The sequence below is a fragment of the Eucalyptus grandis genome, chromosome 1, assembly GCF_016545825.1.
Source record: "Eucalyptus grandis isolate ANBG69807.140 chromosome 1, ASM1654582v1, whole genome shotgun sequence".
Lineage (NCBI taxonomy): Eukaryota > Viridiplantae > Streptophyta > Magnoliopsida > Myrtales > Myrtaceae > Eucalyptus > Eucalyptus grandis.
Window position 1 is genome coordinate 33,920,039 of NC_052612.1, and position 22,495 is coordinate 33,942,533.

The window sequence follows — 22,495 nt, forward strand, 5'->3', positions numbered from 1 at the left end:
TATCTCTGTTTGGCATATGGAAGAAGGAAAATCTGGTTAAAAGAGAAGAAAATGCTACTGACATCTTGTATTGAAGAACAACAGATCTGCCGAATCGAGTGATGCAGATCCGGACGCAAGAGTTTGGCTAATCTGAAAGGTAGTTGTTCGATTTTAATCGCTTGACTGGAATTGTGATTTTAGGGTACGCATGGATCAGATGGGTCCCTATAGAAGAAAAGGGTTTAGACTTACGTAGTACAGGAATGTTTAGGTCATAGATACCGCCGTAAGACGCGTCCAGGAACAGATGAATGCTTTCAGTCAGTTTTCTGCCTAATTCTGCTAGCGATAGCGACAGGCCTTTGCATCGACCAAACCCATCGCAAAATTTGTATTAAGTAAAATTGAAAAAAAAAAAAAAGTAGGTGTCTTGTCCGAAAACGGTGCTAACTACTTAGGTTGCAAGATTATGGACCGAACGGCTGAAAAGACGTCATCATGGGTCGATTTCCCACGAAACCCACTCAGGGTTCTGTACTCTAATGAAAAAATCGTGACACTCAAAGTTGAAAATTGTTGTGGGAGCGAAAGAGGAAAAGACGACGCCGAAGGTGGTTAGATTGAGGAAGGCGTTACCATACAAAGCTAACTTGAATTTCGATTATTAAAAAAATGATGGATCTAACGTGAATTAACACGAGCCACTCGCATCCGACGGCTCAAATATAATTCAGTGCCCATGTTGCGTGACATCCGCCACGCACATCCAATTCACGCTAGTTCGAGGCACATCGAGTGCGGCCATGCGGCCATTCAGACAGGTCCACATGGCGTCTGGTTTCCTAATGCATCGGCAGCGCATGCTAAGGAGAGAGAGAGAGAGAGAGAGATTATGAAATGAATTAGGAGAAGACGACACGGGTTTCTCTGTGCATAGCGTGATCCTTGTTCACACGAAGACCGCTGTTTTTTTTATCGTTTTCCAGTTCCGTTGCACTCCAATGAAACAACAGGGCGGCGGTCGGCACCCGTCGCCATCCACATTAGCATTTAATAAAACAAAACCGGAAATCTCTTTTTCAGCCGTGGAAGCTGATGAATGAAGCTTTTGCCTTATCCCATTTCTTGAGGTCGTGTTTTTGGCGTGAATTTTCATGGTCTCCTCCTATCAAGGAAGGCAGAATCCGGGAGTTAACGCCAGCTGCAAAGTTTTGGAAAGAGCCTGCATTTTAGACGTATCATTTATTAAGTTTCCTAATGGAAAAGGGTGAAAAAGAAAGGAAAGAAATCACGCCGCGATGAGAGTGTCGAAGTAGCGACAACCACGCCTTGGGCTTTGTGGCCTTCTCTTTTTCCCCCCGTATAATAATAACCCGCCGAGGAATGATTGTGTCCCGGGCGCGAGTGAGGCGCTAGCTAGCAGTGGGAAAAGTGCCCAGGAAAGAAGGGTTCTTTGGGTTCTTGAGAACCTGCGCGCAGAGAGAGAGAGAGAGAGAGAGGCAGAAGCAAGAATGGAGGTGAACCTGAGAGGGGTGACGGTGGTGTTGGGATGGTGCCTGTGTTTCGTTTTCGGGTTTGCGTCGTGCAGATCTGGGGAGCGTCTTCAGGATTTCGGGGAAAGAGAGGGGCTTCTCTCTTACGTGGAGAGCGATGCGGTCTCGCCCGCCGCGCCGCAGCCTGTCCTGGTCGGCCTCACTCTCATTGAGGGTGCTGCTGCCAAAGGAGCTGGTACTTTCTTAGATTTTCTTGACCCCCCCTTTTTTTAATGATTTTTTGCTCGTGAGTGGTGTAGGAATTGGAGTTAAGAATGTTGGTGTTTCTCTGTATGTTGTGTCTGGGTTCGCTTCATCCGTAAGCGACTTCCGGGTTTACAAGATTTTGGCCCTTCTTGTTTGTTGAGGCGCATTATTTTTTGTCCCCGGGTTTAAAATCTGTTCTCGCTTTTCAAGAAATTGATTATTTTGTACACATAACTAGGACGGGCTGGCTTGTTATTTCTTGGAGATTTTATTTTGGTCGATCCACTTTTCTATTCCCATCATCCTCGTGCAATTGGGTTGTTTTCCCTTTTTGTTTGAGCTCACTGTATGGAGATAAAAAATTTCTTTTATAATGGTGCTTTTGATAATATTGGAAGCTGAAAAATTTGATGTTGGAGGTTCTTATTTAATCTTGTTCTACAATGTTCAGTCTGCTTAGACGGTACATTGCCTGGTTATCATCTTCACCCTGGCTCCGGATCTGGTGCAAACAGTTGGCTCGTCCATTTAGAGGTTTGTTGAATAGACTTCGTGTTATATGATTTAAAAGAGCGTACTTAAGCTAGTTAATTTTGCAAACTTATATCTTCGTTTCTGCTTGATTTTTTTATTCAGTTCTTCATAAAGCCCCGATTCTTGATTCTTTGTCTCTCTTCATTTTCTGGAAGCCATTTTATGTTGTCCTACATTGATGTAGGGTGGGGGATGGTGCAATACAGTGAGGAATTGCGTTTACAGGAAAACTACTCGCCGTGGTTCATCAAAGTTTATGGAGAAGCAATTGCCTTTCACAGGAATATTGAGTAATAAACCTGAAGAAAACCCTGGTATTGGAAATCTATTGACTATTCAATCCGACTTGAAACGATTCTTCGCTATAGTTTATTCAAATTGGAAATGTCATATGGAGCGATTGTGCTTTGCTGGCAGATTTTTTCAATTGGAACAGAGTAAAGATACGGTACTGCGATGGGGCTTCTTTCAATGGAGCAGGCCAGGATGAGGTTGGTTGGAAGATTTTAAGCTTTTGTATTCTCTATTGTTCCGTAGAAATGATTACTGCTGTTGTCTTAGTATACAGTCATAAGAGTCCACATATTAGGCCAGCTTTAAATGATTCATGAGCACACCTGCTCGTGTGTGGCCCGCTGGCACATTATAGCGGAACTTTCAATCATCTCCCTGTATACAGTACCTCCTCTGGCTGCATTCTAATCCTTAGGAAGCAAGTCATTGATTACCACCAAGTGCAAATACAACTCATGTGTGCATGGCCCGCTCATTAAAGTGTGCGTTCACTCATGGGTGTGTGTGTGTTTTCTAAATCAAAACGTAAAAGCAATTTAACTTTTTGGGAGTTTACCTGAATTTATTATTATCATTTCAGGATGCGAAGCTCTACTTTCGAGGACAGCAAATCTGGTTGGCGGCAATCGACAAGTTGATGTCCAAGGGAATGAAGAATGCTGATCAGGTTTTTGAGACTTTCTCCAATTGCTTTCAGCCTTTCTCAGCTTCAGTCAATTCATCCTCAGATTTTCGTAGGCTCTTCTTTCTGGATGCTCTGCTGGGGGTCTAGCATCAATATTGCACTGCGACGAGTTTGGCGGCTTATTCCCAAAGACTACCAAAGTGAAATGCCTAAGTGATGCGGGGATGTTTCTTGATGCGTATGAAGCTCTCTTCTGGTTCCTAAATGTCTTCATCAAATGACTTGGAGTTTTTGTTTTGACTGAGAATCTTCTTTCGCAATGCAGAGTAGATGTTTCTGGAGGCCGTGCTCTTCGGAATATGTTCAAGGGTGTAGTCACCTTGCAGGTTGCATTTCACTGCTCCTTGACATTTATAGTAGCTTTCCTTTATGGATTATTTGTGACTGATGCTAATGGATTTTACAAGAATTCTTCATTTGGGCCTAGTCTAGATGTTAACGTAATGGGTGTGGTAATTTATGCTAGTAACTCCTTTCTCTATATCAGTTTGGGTGATGAACAATTGAATAACTTTGTCATCTTTGCATATCTCAGTTTTCCAATTTTATAATTCTGGTTTACTGTTTTAGGATGTGAAAGAAAATCTGCCTAGTACCTGTACCAGCCATCTGGATCCAACTTTGGTACTCTTCTCTTAATTTCTATACTTACTATGGAAAATTTCAGCATTTTTGCAGATTAACCCTAGCTTACTCTCTCTCTCTCTCTCTCTCTCTCTCTCTCTCTCTCTCTCTCTCTCTCTCAGTGCTTCTTCCCGCAGAATTTGGTTGCAAACATTAAGACTCCGCTGTTTCTTTTAAATGCCGCATATGACGTGTGGCAGGTAAGCTTGTCTTGTTTTGTATATTCTTCCCTGTGGTAACTGTACTTGGTAAACCTGTTTTTAGTATTTCATTTAGTTTTGAGAGGGCCATCATATGGTTCAAACGGCAATGCTGTCAATGAAGTTGAACCAGTATTGCTCCTCTGCTACCTTGAACCTACCTTGAACATTCAAGAGGCAGAGATATATGAAAATGTATAAAATATAAGTTAGCGATTGAAGATGCATGGTTTCAACTGTTTTCTTTTTCACTGGTAAAATTAAAACAGGGTTACTGCATAAAGGAGTGGTTATTGAACATCTCGTAAAATTAAACACTGCCTACTCTTTTGGAGTGTTAAATCCACGTCTTGGTACGGTTGCTCTCCTGGCCCCTCTGTTGCTGAAAAAGTCTTGAAATGTTTTCAACAGGTCCAAGAAAGTTTGGCTCCACGGTCAGCTGATCCTCATGGCACTTGGTCTGAATGCAAAATGAACCATGAACGTTGTAATTCATCACAGATAGAGTTCTTTCAAGGTGATTTGATTTGTTTATGCAGTCTAATACATTGAGGCAGCCTTCAGATACTTAATGGGTTCTTCCCTTTTGTCCATTTGATAATGCAGATTTCAGGAACCAAATGCTCGAAGCAGTACACACTTTCTCGAGGTCTGATCAAAATGGTTTATTTATCAATTCCTGTTTTGCTCATTGCCAGTCTGAGAGACAGGACACATGGTTTGCCAGCGATTCTCCCCTTATTGGAAATAAGGTATGATAAGCAAGCGAACATCTTTAGGAATGTAACAATATGCCCTAATTAGTATGCAGGAGGTGCCATGCAGACTTGAGATTTTCCTTTTTTCTTTATGGGAGGGTTGTTAGTTCTCACATGAATGTTGCCGAGAGGCCGTAGCTTCCAAATGCATTTAATTAATTTTATGTGCATTCACATCCCGATTCTCTTCTCATGCAGGGGGTTGCAGAGTCCGTAGGAGACTGGTTTTTCGATAGAGAGACTGTTAAAGCCATCGATTGCGCTTACCCCTGTGACAAGACCTGTCACAATCTGGACTTCACTCGCTAACTTGTTAGCAATTTCTGAAGACTGCAAGATTGGTTAAATAAGGTGTTCATGCTAAATTGGCAGAGCAACATCTTTATATATGACAGAAACATAGAAGGAATTATTACCAAGGAAGACTGAGACGAAATGCATTGTTTCGGGCAAGAGTTCTCTGAATTGTTATTATTGAACTCGAGAACTCAAGACAAAAGTCATGTTGGATTCCATTCTTGTGCGTAAAAACAAGATTTATTTCTTCTGAAACAATGTTTATGCTTTTGTCACTTGGTCTTATTTAAGTAGCCTTTTTAAAGGATCCAAGCAAAGGACTTGGATTCGCATTCCATCTGCTCATGGCGACTCTTGAGGAGCAGTATGACCTATATATATCCACGATCAATTCTCTCGCCGCATCATCCGGCAGATTCCAAGTCCCAAAGTGGCACGGAGGGTTTGTACAAAACGAGGATGAAATGCATTGCAGCATCGCTCATCAGAACTCACTTCGTAATCGAGATGGAAGTACACAGAACGATTCCATTTCTTTGCCCATGCGGACAAAAGACGGGAAACGATACATCCCGACCCGACTATACAGACATTCCGAACCTAACAGAAGGTTCACCTAAACTCTACGGGGAGGAGCTAAATTTTCATGAGGTCGATGATTGGTCTGGCATTATGCATTGTTACGAATTAGGATTTGTGAATGCATCTATCTCCGAACGCATGAGACCACCCCCCGACAAGACGAGTCTCTGCAACCAGCGGTCTACCATTACAAAAATGCCTATTCCTCGTTCCAATGGCTTTTCTTTTCCAGAGATGGGAATTCCTATTGTGGGTACCATTCCGCTTCCTAAGGAATTATCATCAGTCTACGTTTTGCTTATCTCGTTCCTTGGCGTCGTTTCAGAATGTCAGTCTCTACCCGCTAGCCTCGCAAGTCAGTCAACAACGCATACCAAAAACCGTCCATCCAATCCACCTACCCGACAGTCTCACCCCTTCTTTAGATTTTTGGAAATCGGTTAGGTGCTGTCGCGCCCCCCGAGAAACCGAATCGAGAATCGCGACGCCTGTCATCTCTTTTTCCCCTGGTTCTCCACCAGATCAGATCATCGCTTGCCCAAAACGAGTTTCCGATTCTCTCGGGAATCTGGAAAAGGGAACAGGATTCCGAGAATCTTTCGGCCTAGTGAACCTCCCGAGAATAGAAAAGACCCTTCGCTCTTTCCGGAATGCAGTCAAAACAAAAGGGGCAGAGGAAGAAACGCAACGAAAGGTCATGTTTTCTTTTGGGTCCCGAGGAATGATCGCTCGAATCGCCACCACTGGTCAATGAGCAAGACCCAGAAAAAGGATCGATCTTTTACCTACACGAATTCTTATTGTATTCACAGCCGATCGACATGATAATATATGTACAGAAAGTGATGAACAGTGATGAGTGATAATCAACAACCTCAGGATCGCCAAAGACCCCCTGAAGACCGCACCAGTCCCTGGAACCCAAGTCCAGAGGACTGGCTGCTGAAAAAAGGAAAACGCCACGCCAAAGCTCTGGCGAATTCAATCCCCCCTAAAAAGCGAAAGATGCTCTCTTCCTCTTGCAGAGAGTAGAGATCGAAGGACCCTCTCCCTCAATCTCGACCATCCACGAATGAAAAAACCGAAAACAACGAAAAAATTTCGAAAGGAGGAGGAGGAATTTCAAGCCGGAAACGAAAAACTATAGTAGAAAAAGATCAGCCAAGTGGGAAAAAAAAACTCAGTTGCCGTGCCGCGACGTGGATGCGATCGCCACCGCCTGCGCCCAGACCTTAAGCCGTGCCTTCACATCGCGCGGGTCGTCACCTGCAAGCGCGTCCAATTTCAATTTGTACGTTGATTTAGACAATCTGAGGTATAATCTAAGCCTTTGCTCGTTTCAAAAAAGAGAACGGCTTCGACCGATCGGTGCTTACCGGGACTCGAGATGCGCCAATTGGCGATGGGAGAGTTCCCGCCACTGCTCGTGTCGAGCGGGGATCCGTTGATCGAGAGCCGGCTCGGCACCTCCACCATCCGCTCGTGCTCCAGCTCGAACCCCAGGTCCCGGCACGCCTTCACCTCCTCCAGGTCCATGCACAGGCTCCTCCGCCCTCCCTTGGGCCTCGTTATCACCATCAACCCCCCGCCGCCCCCTTCGCTCTCCCCACTGAAGCTGTAGCAGCAATGCTCGTCCCTCTTGAGCTTCTCGCTCTCCTCGCTGAAGCTGTTGCCGCTCCTCGCGAACCTCTCCCTTATGATCCTCCTCCTCGCGTACTTCCTCGCACTCCCGGCCGCCCGCCCCTCGCTCTCGCTCGCGTACTCCTTCAGCCCCGCCGCGCCCCGCTTCGCCGACCCCACCCCGCGGCTCCTCCGCCGCGGCGGCGTCGCCGGGAGCGAGTAGCACTCCGGCTCCTCGTCGGAGTCCGACGTCAGCTCGGCCACGCTGCCGAAGCCGCGCAGCCGCTCCTTCTCGTCCGAGAGCTCCTCGTCGGCGTCCCCGTCGAAGCTCTCCACGGACAGCTTCGCCAGGTAGCTCGACACCACGGCCGCGGCCCCCTCCACCACTCCTTCTCCCCCGCCGCCTCCCCCCGCCGCCGCCGCCGCCACCGCCGCCGTAGAAATCGGAGTACACGTCCGCCTCGTCCTCGTCGTCGGCGCAGGAGAAGCTGCTGTTGCACACGGACAGCCGGGAGAGGTTGCTGCGAGCCTGGAGATGGTGCTGGCCGTCGAGGTACGGGTCGTCGGTGCCGTCGGAGGACTCGACGTCGTCGTCCGGCACGGAGGAGTAGAGGATCGTCGAGACGGTCTGGCCGGAAGCCATGGCCACGGGAACCGCGGGAGATCGAGCGATCGGAACTTCCGCCGGAGCGAATCCGCCGATCGATTCACCGAATACGCGCAGAGATTGCGAAAATTCTAGAGAGAGAAACAGCCGCGAGCGGGAGTAGGATATGAGAGTTTGTAGAGTGAGAAGTGGGGAGTAAGGGATATGAACAGTCTTCTTTTTTTTTTTTTTTTTTTAAAAGAGAGTTATCAGCAGCAGTAGCAGCGTTGGCATGCGTTGAGTCATCCGTTTCTCTCTCTCTCTCTCTCTCAGGGTTCTCGATAAGGCGAGAGTTGCAACGGGATCCGTAACGATCCAACGGGTCGTTATTTATACGGGGTTCCGGCCCGGGGGATTCTTCCCGGTTTTCCGGTTTTGCCCCCCTCCCCGCGCCAGGTGTCCCGTTTGCGATTCGGTTATCGGGATCATTTATTTAAATCGGTTTTTCGTATTTATATTTGTTTATTCATATTTTCCGCATTCGAAGATAAATAACGAGGAATAAGGAAGATGGATAGGTTAGGTGAGGACCATTCGGAATAGGGTCTCTTTAACCATAATTTCCGTGTTATAACACCATGTCAATTTGGACAACTCGACGTTTTTTGTGCGTGAATTATAGCTGAATATTCGAATATCATTTGTTTGGATCGAATTGGATTGGATGTAGGGCAGATCGAGTTGGTCCACCAAAGTCAACCCTAATCAGATACATCTGCATATTCCTTTATTCGAATTAGTCTGTAAATCTAGAGATGCCTGATTCGAAAATATCCGATGAGAGCCTAGGAAGATGGACGGGTTAGGTGAGGACCATCGAGAATAGGGTTTCTTTAGCCATAATTTCCGTGTTATTGACTCCACATCACTTGGGATAATCCGACGTCTTACGTGCGTGAATTATGACCAAGCGTTCGAATGTCATTCGATCGGATTAGATTGGATGCGGGGTGGGTTAGTTTATCAAAGTCGATCCCTAGTCTCGATCCACCTGAATATCTCTTCAATCGAATTCGTTTGTAGATCTAAATATGCCTAATTTGAACGGGGTTCATAAACTAAGGATAAATTCGATAGATTAAGGAGCGCTGGAATGTTCGACTTTAAGTATCAAATCATATCTTCATTTTAGTAATATAAGCGTTCGGAACAGTGGGCGGCGATATTAAATGCGGGCGATGATGCGAGGTACGGCTGAGGGATTTCGCCGCCGAGAGTGGACCGGGGGAGACTGGGGCGAGGCCGGCAGTACAGAGGAGCACGGGAGGGGAGGGGAAGGGGAAGGGAAGGGAGATGGAGACGTGTGCGCACGAGCTCGCAGGACACGACAACACTGGCCCGCACGACGACAATAAATTTGCCTCACGCGCCCCCTCGTGCCGCTTTTTTCTGGTTTTGGTCTCTCTGTCTGCTTGTCTTTCTTTCTGACTCCTATTAATCACGAGGATAGCTACAAAAAAACCAGAAAAAGAGAGGAAGCCATAAATAAATATAAATATAAAAGCAGGGAAGTCACGGGGATGAGACTGGAGGAGGAAGGACTCTTTTCTGAAATTGGACGGGAGGAATCCAAAATTGTAGAGGGTATTCATGATTATGGAAGATCTTGATTTGGATGAAGTGGTTTGAGATTTTACAAGATGATTATCAATTTTTTTTTTTTAAATTGAGCCATTCGATAAATATATAATTTATTATTTTAATATTTTAATATATTTCTTATGTTCTAAAACGACTAATCTAATCACTTTATACATTTAAATATTGAAATATCTCACGCGTCATCGTCCGCCCTTCTCCTCCAATGTTTATCCTTGGGTGCATAGGAAACAATGACATAACCACATCACATTAGATAGGTAGAGATTCTAACCTATGTTAGATTCAAAACCTTACAATTTTTTGTTTTGAACAAATTTAACAACTCCTTGCTTTGAAAACATCAAGGAACGATTAGACACAATCTTTTCACTCAAATTGCCTGTATAAATATACAATACGTAACCATCGCCTGCGGTGGTCCAATTGAATAAGACTCTCTAATGAAACTAACGAAAGTGGAGGGGGTTGAATTTCGCTAGCCGCACGGGATCTTAAACGCGACGTTAGGGTGGTGGGTCCTCCGCTAACGTCGGCTCAGGGATTATCCTACACGGCCAGATTGTATGGAGTTCCCTAGATATCAAAAAAGGGTTAATGCTAAAAAATCATAACCAGTACACTTGTGACAAATTCCAAATTATTTTTGACCATGAAAACTCCAACCGGGTACCCGTGACAAATTTACCCCAAACCGGGTACACAATTTGTGACAAATTCACCACTTGTTAATTTTCGTTAAATTTTACAATCAAATTATTAAGTTAAATGACACGTGATTAGTTAATTAATATACCAATTTATGATTTTAAGCTTCGTTTGTCACAGTTTACAATTTTTGTAATTTTTGTGTGGTATTAATCCAATTTAGGAGAGGGTATATTTGTCACAAATTTACAAGTTTGTGATTTTTTATTGTCGAATAAATTAGTTTGGGGTAAATTTGTCATAAATATACTAGTTTAGGATTTTTAACAGTCAATCGGGGTAAATTTGTCGAAGGTGTACCAATTTGAGGTTTTTCATGGTCAAAAAAATAGTTTTGGGTAAATTTGTCACAAGTGTACCAGTTTGGGATTTTTTAGGGTATTAACCCTATCAAAAAAATATCACTAATTAATTGGCGACACATTTACAATTTTTGGTAATGTCGGTGAATGAGGGAGGGGTAATTAGATAATTTTATTTATCACTAATTTAATGAGGCATGTTTTAGGAGACCGTCGTGATGCAAATAAAATTGAAAAAGTTTACGTCCGAATGGATAAGTTGTGTGGCAATTGACAACTTTCACAATCTTAATTAACAAAAAAGGTCGGCACGTGGCGTATTTTTATTGCGCGGAACTCAAGATCGGAGTCCCAAAACTGCCCCTCCGATGCCGCTCAGCTGGGAGAGTGGGACCAGGGAACGTTCCAGAACGGGAGGGGCAGTTTCGGCAGCAGATAAGGAGGCCCCCCCTCTCCCTCCCAGTCCCAGTCCCAGTCCCACACCCGCACGAGCCGCACGCGCTGTGTTGGCGCCCGATGACGTCAGCGAAACCGCGTTTTTCGCTTTTGTGGGCGGGAGCGGGACCCGGGGAAGGGGGGACACGTGTCCGCGCCTCCGTTGGTCGATCCGATCCCCCAACCGAACCTGGAGACGATAACACTATAAGCAGGCTCTCTCGGCGTAGGGCGGGAATGCGACACGTCATGGCCCGCCGGGCCCGCCGGGCCCCACGTCGCCCACCGCTCGCGCGCCACGTCACTTCCCTAACTCCTCCGCCCCCACGCACTGTGCTGTGCTTATCGCGCGCCCCCCGGAGTAAAGGTGGGTCCCACCTCAGAGGAAGGAAGCAGACGTAGCTTTCCCTTTCCCTTCCCTTCCCCCACGCGTCTTTTGGCCTTTCGGATATTTTGATGAAAAAAGTGTGCTCCTCTTTTTTTATCTTTTTCCTGTCGAAGATGAAAAAAGTGTAGCTTGTAAAGTCGCCCGTGGACCGGTACATCTCTCCCGACTACATAAAAAAGGGGTGTAAAACCTACCTAGGATTTGATTAATGGAGATGGACCCACATGGGAAAGGAGAAGGACCGATATCGTGTTAGAAAATTCGGAAATTTAACCTATAGGCGAAGGAAGATAATGTGAATATGAAGAGTATATAACCTCTGTTGTCGAATAATGCTTGATAATTCAATAGAGTAAATTGAAAACCTAGAATAAGGTTTGTTTCATAAATAATGAATGATTTTAATAAGTTTCAAAAAATTATTGTAAATAGTTAATATCATGAAAAATTTCAAATTGATGACAAATTTACTCTTCATTAAATTTCATTGAAATTGATTAATATCACTAAAGACCACAAACCAAGTACATATGTGATAAAAATAAGACAAAATCTCACATTGATGCACCATCAAATGTTACATATTATTCAATTTCGGCAATTTAACGGAAACTAACGATTGATAAATTTATTATAAATGTATCGGTTTGGATTTTTTTATGGTCAAAAATTAGTTTGTTAATCCAAATCATCTTCTTTTTTGTTTGTGTGTTTATTTTACCTTTTTGTTGATTTTATTGTTAGCTTGTTATATTTTTAAAAAAAAAATACGATAAGATAGTTAATTTCATTTAGAAAAATGAACTCCACGGTCGCAGCATCACTTGTATATTCTCTCGAAATTTACAAAGGAATATATACCTCAGATTTGAAAGTAGATCTACTTTCAATCTAATTGAAAAGATGATAAGTATTATTATCGCGTTAATAAGGTGTCATGGTTTAAATTATTTAAATAACTTCTGCCTTTTCTGAATCTTTAATTATTGAATTTATTAAGTTTTATATTTCACATTTAAACAGCAAAAAATGCCAGGTCAGCATGCCACATCGGCACACCGATGGTCATGGCTAATAGTACGACTCAATTGCACAAATGATGAAACTTGGATAGAGATATCTCTTGTGAGGTTAATTTTTGAATCGATGAGATTTACAAAATCATGTGGATTCGAATAATAATCCTTGATAATTTCCTTTTCAAACCTCACGGATTCTGTAACTGAAAAACCGGACTAATGTGGAGGTTCGTGCCCTATTTAGTTCATGAATTTGCATTATTTTAAAAAAAGATAAGTGTCAACATCCATAAAATGACCAATTTTTGGTTATGATTGGTGAGCAATAGACTTAGCTAATAATAATAGCTTGACAAACAGTAGAAGCTATTGATGAAACAATCGAAGAGAATCAATAACCAAAGAGGTTATCTACGGCAAACATAGTTATCTAGTGATAAAGACATCGAGAAGTAATGGCCAAGTAACGATATATATATATATATATAAAAGCTATTTTAGATAACTAGATAATAAGAAATTATATATATAAGCACCACGAAATTTATTTGGTTTTAATATAGAATTAGGAAGTTATGTTTTTCAAATTCAGTAACTATCTACACTCGATGATTATAAGCTTTAAATAACTACATAATATTCTTTTAAATCCCGAAATCTTATTTATCATCGATTAAATTTTAGAATGTCGTGACTTTCAAATATTCATCATTTATTAAATTTCAATGTCGAAATATCATCACTCATTGTTATCGACTAAACGGCTAAACTTTCTAATGTCATTACACTTTGTTATTGATTAAATTCCATTGAAGCATACTTGTCGATTGTACTCCATCGGTAAGACTCCCGTTCGAAATCCCCACAGAACCCCTATCCTCTTAATAAATTCGAAAAAAAAAATTCCGCAAAAGACATTTCTTCGTCGCCAAGCAAATCTCGGCAAAATCAATAAGAAGAATTATACTTGTTTGTAGGATGATCAAATAGGAATATACGGTGTATCAAAGCCTTCCGAGGACCGTATCGATAAAATTTAAAAGATACACATATATGCATATTTATATGAAGAGACCCACGAATGTGGCTATGATAAAAGAATAAATTATTCCCTTCAACTGAATTTTTTTAAAAACTCGTGAACAGCGTCTTAACGGGTGTCTCCGGGAACTCTCCTAACCAACATTTAAAAACTTTTCCGTTGGGCTTTTAGCCTTTTAGTAAAGCGTGGCCGGGCGCCGACCGCGGATGGCGTTGACCCGGTCGCGACAACACATAACAGGGCCAGGTTTTGTCGAGAGGGCCCGGCGGAAAGGGACGGCTGAGGAGCGAGGAGCGAGGAGCAGCCGCGTCGCTTGATTTGCTCGCACGTCTCCGCTTCTTCCATCGGAAGATTTCCCCTTCCCCAGCTAAACCGGTTTAGATAACGTTTCCCTCTGCATTAATTGGCTGGACCAGTTTGTGCAGGGGGCCGGCATCCTCAGTGCTGGGAGTGGGCAGTGAAAGTTCGATACCTTTTGAGCGAGATTCAAGTCCGAGTTTGTCGACATATCTAGTTATACCTACTTTTACTTAAAAGTTTAAGCTGATGAATTATGAGTTAATTATGATATTTCGTGCCACATCAAATTTTTGATATGAAATTTCTCTAACACGATCCATTCACACGTGCATTCTAGAGAAAGTCTAGTCCGCGGGTCAAGGACTCCAGACTGACTCGGGCGTGAAAATCGGGGTTTCAAGCCCAACCTCAACGAAGCTGGGCGCTAGTGCCGGAGCTGAAATTTGATCACCGATGCCTAATTGTATTTTAGTAAATGATTTCTGATTTTTAAAAGAGGAAAATGATTTTTTGGAATTGAAGCATCAATTTTCTATTGATTATGAAAATATATTTTTATTGACTCGTTTTTCTAAGTAACCCAACCTTGAATAATGAGCAAAATGTTCTCCAATAATAAATTTTCTAATCGGCAGAATCCAAGCGAAATACATAACGACGATCCGTTGATGTCCAAAAAAGTTAAAAACTGACTTAAAGAAGATATAGTTGCTGAGAATCGGTGCTAAGAAATCGAGTGCGGTCGTAAACCATCCCTTAAATAGCACTCAAAATGGTTAGACATTAATAGAAGATCATAATGCATAACGGAATGGTCCATTTAAGATGCGTTTGGTAACTTACAAAGTAACGTTTGATTCTATTATTTTGTTTATGGGAATAAATTTAAAATAAACCCAGGGGTAAAAAAAAAACTTGTTCCCAAAAATAATTCCAAAATCAAGCAATTCAAATTTCTTATTTCTCTTTTCTCTTCTTCTTGTTCTTCTTCTATCACTGCCGTAGTCAACCATTGTTGTTGGTCGCTAGCAACTAGTTAGGCAAGGTCCAACAAGTTTGCCAGAGGCTCGCCTAGCTACCAACGGGCCTTGACCTCGCCAGTGGGAGCCTTACTGGTGGCTAGGCGAGTCTCACTTGGGCCTCCCTTGGCCACCAATGAGCTTCACCTAGCATTGGTGAGGCGAGCCTCTCCTAGGCCTCTTGGCCACCGATGAGCCACGCCTAGCTGGCGTGAGCTCTACTAAGCCAAATCTAGGCGAGGCCCCTTGCCTAGCCAAGGCTCAATTGACAAGGCGTGAGGCTCGACCGATGAGGCATAGCCTTGCTGAGGATTGGTGAGGTTGCTGTCTCTCGTCTAGCCAATGACTGGTCATCCCAAGGCTGATGACCAACCAAAACTCGAAGAAGAAGAGAAATTAAAGAAAAAAAAGAAAAAGATGATAAAATTATTAGAAAATGATTTGTGGTTTGAATTATAAATTTTGATAACAGTATTCAACGTAATTTTATTTCAAGACATAAATTTTGGATAGTTACCAAATGTCTTAAAATGCATAGAGATTATTTATGGTAACCAAAAAATAATAATTTTTTATCATAAATTATATCCGGAAATAAAATAGTTACCAAATGCACTATTAAAAACACATAAATAGTGAACAATTTGCATTTGAACTTCTAAACGCGTTTTGCCCTTATCTCCTAAGTCTTTTTTTTTTCTTTTTACTTTCTCTACTTACTTTATTTGTCCCAATTAGCTAGTCCATATTCAAATTCAGTCATCGAGCAAGTACGACCACCGAGGACGCAATCCGCCTTCCGATTCAACAGAATTTCATGCAATATCTGCGTCGTTTCCAATCTAACCCCTGTTCGCGCGTCATCGATCGTTGGAATCGCGAAAAAGTTTTCAACCAACCCACCATTTAAAAACCTCAACCCTTCAATTCGCCAAGTTACTATCGACGTGATCTCATCACCAAAAAGTTTAGAGCTCTCCAACGCGGGATTCGTCCCGGAATCGGGCGACACGAGGCCAAAACCGCAGTCACAAGCTAAACCCCACAACATTGTTAACATCGAATGCCACTGTTTTAACACGGAAAAGAGCAAACCGCCTTTTCCCTCTCTCCCTAATTTTTAGGATTAATTATCTCCCCCACCGTCCACTAATCGGACTTTTCTTCGCGATCTCGGGACGATATTGTCACATTTTATAAACAGTGGGGGCCAAAATAGAATAAAATAAAAAAGTTGCGGGGGCCCCCCGCGAGATCTCCTCCTCCTCCTCCACGGGACCTCTCTGAAATTTTCTCGCGACGTGGCGACGCTCGAGGTGTGTCGGCAGGAGCTTTTGAACGACGTTCGGGGGAAAAATCGAATGCAAAATTCCAGATAATCTATTTTAGTTGGGGGGAAATCGTAATTAAACTCGGGGCAGCGACGTGTCGAGCGACGATTGGTGGCTGTCGTCCAAAGGAAGAGGCGTCGCTGTTTTATGAATAGGAAGTGGTTTAGCCTCTCGAGGAAGATGGTGTTTCGGTTCGGTTGGGCAACGTACGACTTTGGAGATCTTGGACTGGAACCGGACCGAGTCAAAGGTTGGGTTTCGAATACGAGGAATGTCGTCGTTTCTTGCTTGTCTTTTGTATTCCCTCCTTAAGGAATTTCGCGGCGAAATATATATTAAATATTGTCGGGGCATTTCCGACTTAGATAGCATCGATAATTTCGAACATTGGCGGCGTGGAGGGGAGTTGAGTATTGGAGGGCTCGGAGCCCACTCCAATTTGGGCTTTGGGCCCTTTAAGGCCAGGCTTCTTGAGCCCAGGATCCTGGAATTCGTGGGGCTCGGAACCCCGGCACTCGGCCAGGATCCGACTTGGCAGGTGTCCGAGTGCTCAAAGCCCTAACTCAGGACCTAGGGGCATATTTGAGACTTTTTTTCAAATGTGTGTTTTGTAATTTTTCCGTAACAAAAATAAATAAATACTAGCTTTCATATTATTCGCAAGATATACGCGAACATAAGAAAAGTAAAATCATTTTCTTTGAAAACAAGTTCCCAAGTTCTTTTTTGGCAGGACAAATGGAACTTTTAGGATGTTTTGAAGAAGATTTAAGTATACAAAATATGAAGAAGAAGAAGAAGAAGAAGGAGAAGATATAGCTAGAGGAGATTCTAAAATGACTACGGCCTATATCGCTTTCCAATTATTAATGTTCACATGGGTGATTCCGGGACGTAGCTAAATCAAGCAAAATCGCAAGAAAGTTGAATTTACGGGTGTAGGTGGTCCTCGGGACCACCGTGCCTCTCGTGTTTCTTTCTTACTATTGGACTGGAAAGCAAAAAATCACAACCGTTCAGATTGAGATCGATCGAACAATCGAGATCCGTTACATGTCAATCCAACAATGAAAGATTATATAGAAGGCATTACGTCACTAGGAACCATAGGATCGCCCATAGTTATGGTTCGGGATAGCAGCTTGGAAGAGACACGGAAAAATTGCTGATCCTCTTTTGCTGCTGCTGCTGCGGCCCAGATGTTTATAACTGGGCCGGGATCGGGCTGCAAAGTTTCGACCCATCGGCAAACCCCTGCCCGGACAGAAACACCAAAGAGATCATCACCGTCACATCGACAAGAACGAATCCTTATCGAAATCGAAGAATCATTCGAGAACACGATCCACGTTTGACTCCGCCATTGGGAAAGCAAGAAGTCCTGGCAATAATGGGCAATAGTTATCATTTGACTTACTGCCCACCAGCATGGACGATTTCGGGGGGGGGGAGTGGCGAGTTAATGAGAGCTGTTCCTAAGTCAGATGTGAAGGTGGGTCCTCGGCACAAGATGGGATTTTTTTTTTCAAATGTTATGGTTGAAGATTCAACTGATGAAGTAGGTATCGCGAGCCGTTTCGTTTTGAAAAACCGAACTGAACCGAACCCGAGTTTGTCATCTTCCCGTACACGAGCTGCGCAAGGTTCATGCGAGGGAGGTTGCTTTCCCAGAGTCGTCTCTCTGTTTCGCTCTGCCGTCGCATTCCGTGCATTTGCGTCTCTCCTTCCTTGGAATTCCCCCTTTCTTTTCAACTTTGCGGAATAAAGAAAGACTTGGCGTTAGTTAAACTACAGTCGATCCGAAACACAGTTGATGACGAGAGAGTCAGCTTAGAATATCCCTCAACTCGCATCCAATGCGGAGTTTGGTGGTGAATTTTCTCTTCCTTCCGGCGTGCGCACGGGTCGACACTCGTGGATCTTTTGACGGCTGCCTACGTTTCAGTGACTAAGCATCACTGCTCAATTTTTGGTTTCTTCGTGGAGATTCGTCATAAAGTTCTCTAACCATCTGTTTCAGTTGCGTATGGAGTCGATAAGTATGGAACGAGCGAGCATTTTCTTCATCTGGGTGACCCCTACTCTACCATCTACTGATTTTTTTTCCTCCTTCATTTTCTCCCGAGGTTGCTTCTTGATGATGAGCAACGCTGGTGTCGGTGCCTTTTGACTGGTACAAGTCATAAATGGTCCTCATCTCACGGCAATGGAGGTCGCTATCTCCTCGTACGGACCCATAAAGATTCCAGAAAGCAAAGGTAGCGGCACTCTCTGCGCTCCCTCGTACGTGCGGTAACTTTGACAGTTCAACTCCTATTGCTCGTCTTTTACGTCTCGACGTCCGCGTGAGGCTTCGCGCGCGTCAGCAGCAAGACGACATGAGCACGCCGCAGACATATCCATGAACGACGAACGTGCCATATCGATACGCGAAGTTGTGCTGCCGCTTTTCTTGTCAGATGATTCAAGTATAATTAGTTCGTTTGAATTGTAGTTATGGTCTACGACTGTGTCAGTAAATTGATTACCATATCAGAGGCGAGCCGAAAGGATGACCGAATTCTAGAGAATTTATCTCGAAATTGGAGGGATGGAAAGTGACGCTGCCGTGATAAAGGTTGAGATGGTCTACCGTCCCGTGAAGACAGTGATAGAACAGTGATAGACAGCCATTTCTTTTTCCTAATTGTTCTCCATCTTGGCAAAAGAAAAAAGTGCTTCATTTTTCAGAAAGAAGAGAACTTAAGCAGATATTTTGTTTTTTTTTTCTTAAAGGGAGCTAAATTGATTTACTACATGATAAAAAAAATTCGTTTTTTAGAGAGATTTCAAACTAGTGAAATCATCGTGCTTTTGTTTTAATACAATGAAATTCTGTACGGTGGATAAATTATTTAAGTTCTTCGATATCAATTTGCAGTTTCTAGAATAGATTAGAGCATGGGTTTGGATGGAAATCCCTGCAGGGGAAATTAGCATCGATGTTGATGTCGCACCAAAGAAAGCAAAAATGAAATAACATTGGTATAACGATAAAAAGGTCAGACATATGACATGAAATGAAGAACCTCTGCTTCTTCTTTTTGGACCCGATGATGACAGAGGCACAAGTTAGATGCAAGAACACCACAAATTCAAAAAACCCAGGAATAATGCAACATCATGTTCTCTATTCAACAGCAATGAAGCCGAAACAGAGCAAGGCCTCCTATTCTTAAAGCAAATATAGGTAAAAGGCAAGGGGATGCAGATGTTTTGTATCAGAACTATGTACATTGAAAGAGGAAAAGGGGTAAAAAAAAAAAATTATAGTCCACACCTGTAACAAATAACAATCTGCAAATTCTCAAGTCGCCACCAATCAAATGATCCCCTCCTGCTTCAACAGCTGAGGCTCCATCAGCTAATATAATCCTCTATCTAATTGTGTCCGAGTAGCGCCGTTAATCTCTGGATATCCTTGCCGCACGTATTCAAAGAATTGTCCAAGGATTCATGTCCCTGTAGATGATCCCACATGGAAGTAGTTGAATGGTCTGGAGGAAACTGGGTCTCTGGCTTTATCTGATTGTACAAATTGGACTGTTCCTGGGCTTGGTTCTGCAGCGCGGCCGCCATGAACAGAGGGTTCTGGAGATATTCGGCAGCCCACTTGAAGTCTCCGGGTTGGTGAACTTCCAATGGATGGATCGAAGTCGATCCCTCCTTGTCTGGCGAGCCACAATCTGCTAACAATCCCCAGGAAACTAAGCTGTTCCCGAAGTAGGAGCCACTGTTGTGAAAATCTGCAGTTCCTGTGCTAGCGCTTGAAGTCGAATTCGCCGAGGGGACAGCATTAGATGGCTTGAAGTTGAAGCCCATTGAAGCAGTAGGGAATAAAGAGTTAGATGAGGGAGGAGAAATGGCAGATATTACATTCGAATTGAAGTCGGAAAAGATGGTGTTTCCATGTGCTCTGCCCGTTTGGGTGAAACAGAGATTAGAAAATCTGGAATCACTTGATGAGTAGTTCAATTGTTGCAGAGAGAAATTATCAACAAAGTCTGAGATGCAACTGTTCATCATCGAGTTCTCTTGGTGATTGCTCACAAACCCATCTGCAACTGTGTCCTTGCTCAATGTTGGTGCCATCAAATTGCTGTTTTTACTGCTCCTTGCTGTCGTGGAGCTTGAGAATTGTGGATTGAGCTGGCTCAGCAATTCAACTGACCCACGAGAGACCTTATCTTGGGTCTGCCCTGACGTTGCGTCCTTGTCGTCACTATTCTCAACCTCAGAGAGAGGCCTGTGGCTCACAGGGTCAATGCCTCTCTGCCTGAGCTTTTTCTTCAGGCAAGAATTCCACAGGTTCTTTATCTCATTGTCAGTTCTGCCAGGCAAGTTTGCTGCAATCTGCGACCACCTGTGGATTACCCACCAAAGATTCTGTTAAACCCAACCGAAAACAGAGATTGAACAATAAAAAAAAAAAGAGAGGCAGAATGGTTAATCAAGAAAAGAGCAGGACTTGTTCCCAAGAGCAGCGTGGAGCTCAATAATGAGGTCCTCTTCATCTTGCGAGAACGCCCCTCTTTTCAAATCGGGCCTCAAGTAATTAATCCACCTCAATCTGCAGCTCTTGCCGCATCTCTGTAGACCTGCCAATCCCCATCACATTGAAATAATTACTAGAGATAATAAAGCCAGGGACTTTGCAAATAAAATTCATCAAGAATCATTCGTTTTGTAACTGCACAGTTGACCCAAAAAGCCGACTTTTTCAAAAGCGAAAAGCAGAGGAAGGAGCTCAATGTACCGGCTTGCTTTGGGACAGAGCTCCAACAACCATGGCCATACTGAGAGATATGCCTCAGAAGCTTCTCATCCTCTTCAGGTGACCATAAGCCTTTTCTGAGCTTCTGCTTGTAACAGCAAGAATGCCTCCCCATCCAGAGACTAGATTCTCTCTCTTCCACTCTCTCTCTCTCCCTCTGCGCGTGTTTCCTCAAAATCTTTCCGAAAATGGTAACTACAAAGTTTTTGTGACTTCTAGGTGAAATGTCAGCCAGCACCAGAGGCGGCTCCTGGCAGAATTCCAGCCTCGGTGTGATATTAAAAGATGTGAGCACAGAGAAACAGGACAGGGAAGAAAAAGAGAGGGCGAGAGAGAGAGAGAGAGAGAGAGAAAATGAAGCAGCAGCTGCGAACGGCAGTTGAATTTAACGTCAGGAGGGGAGCCCCTTCAGACCACGGGGAAAGGAGCCACGGTCAAAATGGGCACCAGACTTTTCTCGGTCTTCCATTTAAATTTTGCTCCCTTTTCCCCCCCACCCCCACCCTGTAGAAAAACATGGAGAAGAAAAAAGCAGAGGGTTCGTCCTAAAGATGTGATCTTTTTCTTGAAACGTGAGAATCAGGGTAAATTGACATTGGTTTGCAAAGTAGTAGTTCCGTTAAGGGGGCCTGAGAATTAAATTGTCAGCTTGCCCTTGCGGGGGTGGGTCCTGAGTCGAAATGATACTTTATTATTATAATCTTCTTCTTTTGCAGAGGAGCGGAATTTGGAAAGATGCTTAATCTCTTATGCTTGCGACCTAAGTTTGAATCATGATATTTATGGCGTTTTTACAGACGCTTTGACAAATCTGCACAGACACGGCGTTAAAAGCAGGGCATAGACCGAGGGCAATGTCTGTGCATTCTCAGCCCCAAGCCCCCCCTCGCCATCATCATTCAAGCAAAAACCCTGATTGATTAAAGGGCTAAAACTTCCGTTTCCGGCTGGGAATATCTTGCAGGCTTCTTCGCTTTGCCTTTTCCCTCTCTTAGCTCGCCTATGCTAAAACTACCGATAGATACAGAGCACGAACTACATCTATACACACCCAACTTTGAGATGGTTAAAAAAGAGAGTCAAATTCGCATCTCGTTTGGAGCGTAGCGTGCATGTCGAACGAAATAGAGGGACCAAAATGGGATCGAAAGAAAAGTTTGCGATTAGACATTGGGATCGGGAGTTGAGGGAAAATGGATTTTACCGATAAATGTTCATCGTTCATCGTAAAACTCTGGGTTGTGAAAAAGAATGCTGCTTTACGTAAGCTAATCGACAACTTTTTGCTATGAAATTTCAGGGCTCCCCGTCTCTCCCTCTTGCTTTTACTCCTCGAGCACTTTGGGCAACACTTGCGAATCATGATCACTTGGAAAAGTTACTTAGCGGGAAAAAGAGGCCCCGGAAAGTTCCATCATTGCGTGTGAAAAGAAAAGTAGTTTTTTCTTGCTTTGCATTTTCTTTTTGTTTTTGTTTAAATTATACTTCCCTTTGTGCGATGTAATGCACTCGATGTTGCCCGTTTCTTCAATCCATCACGTTCTCCATTTTGATTTAAAAAAAGAGAGATAAAGGAAT

General features: G+C 43.4%; 3 protein-coding genes across 3 annotated transcripts; 1 reads left to right on the forward strand and 2 right to left on the reverse strand.

The window, feature by feature from the left end:
* The first annotated feature begins 1,015 nt into the window (after window positions 1–1,015).
* Window positions 1,016–5,403, forward strand: LOC104434254 (pectin acetylesterase 3). Its single transcript, XM_010047226.3, has 12 exons — window positions 1,016–1,710; window positions 2,173–2,255; window positions 2,440–2,569; window positions 2,673–2,746; window positions 3,130–3,216; window positions 3,288–3,412; window positions 3,500–3,560; window positions 3,805–3,858; window positions 3,981–4,058; window positions 4,470–4,575; window positions 4,665–4,810; window positions 5,015–5,403. The coding sequence occupies exons 1-12, from the start codon at window positions 1,494–1,496 to the stop codon at window positions 5,123–5,125; spliced, it is 1,272 nt and encodes a 423-aa protein (XP_010045528.2). The 5' UTR covers window positions 1,016–1,493; the 3' UTR covers window positions 5,126–5,403.
* A 1,063-nt stretch (window positions 5,404–6,466) lies between these two features.
* LOC104434265 lies at window positions 6,467–15,824 on the reverse strand. The gene is made up of 3 exons (XM_010047233.3): window positions 15,714–15,824; window positions 7,072–8,053; window positions 6,467–6,961 (listed from the first exon to the last, which is right to left on the reverse strand). Exons 1-3 carry the CDS (start codon window positions 15,822–15,824, stop codon window positions 6,876–6,878), a joined length of 1,179 nt encoding a protein of 392 aa, XP_010045535.2. The 3' UTR covers window positions 6,467–6,875.
* A 3,330-nt stretch (window positions 15,825–19,154) lies between these two features.
* Window positions 19,155–21,401, reverse strand: LOC104434276 (transcription factor MYB61). Its single transcript, XM_010047241.3, has 3 exons — window positions 20,900–21,401; window positions 20,612–20,741; window positions 19,155–20,506 (listed from the first exon to the last, which is right to left on the reverse strand). Exons 1-3 carry the CDS (start codon window positions 21,030–21,032, stop codon window positions 19,525–19,527), a joined length of 1,245 nt encoding a protein of 414 aa, XP_010045543.1. The 5' UTR covers window positions 21,033–21,401; the 3' UTR covers window positions 19,155–19,524.
* Between the last annotated feature and the right edge of the window lie 1,094 nt (window positions 21,402–22,495).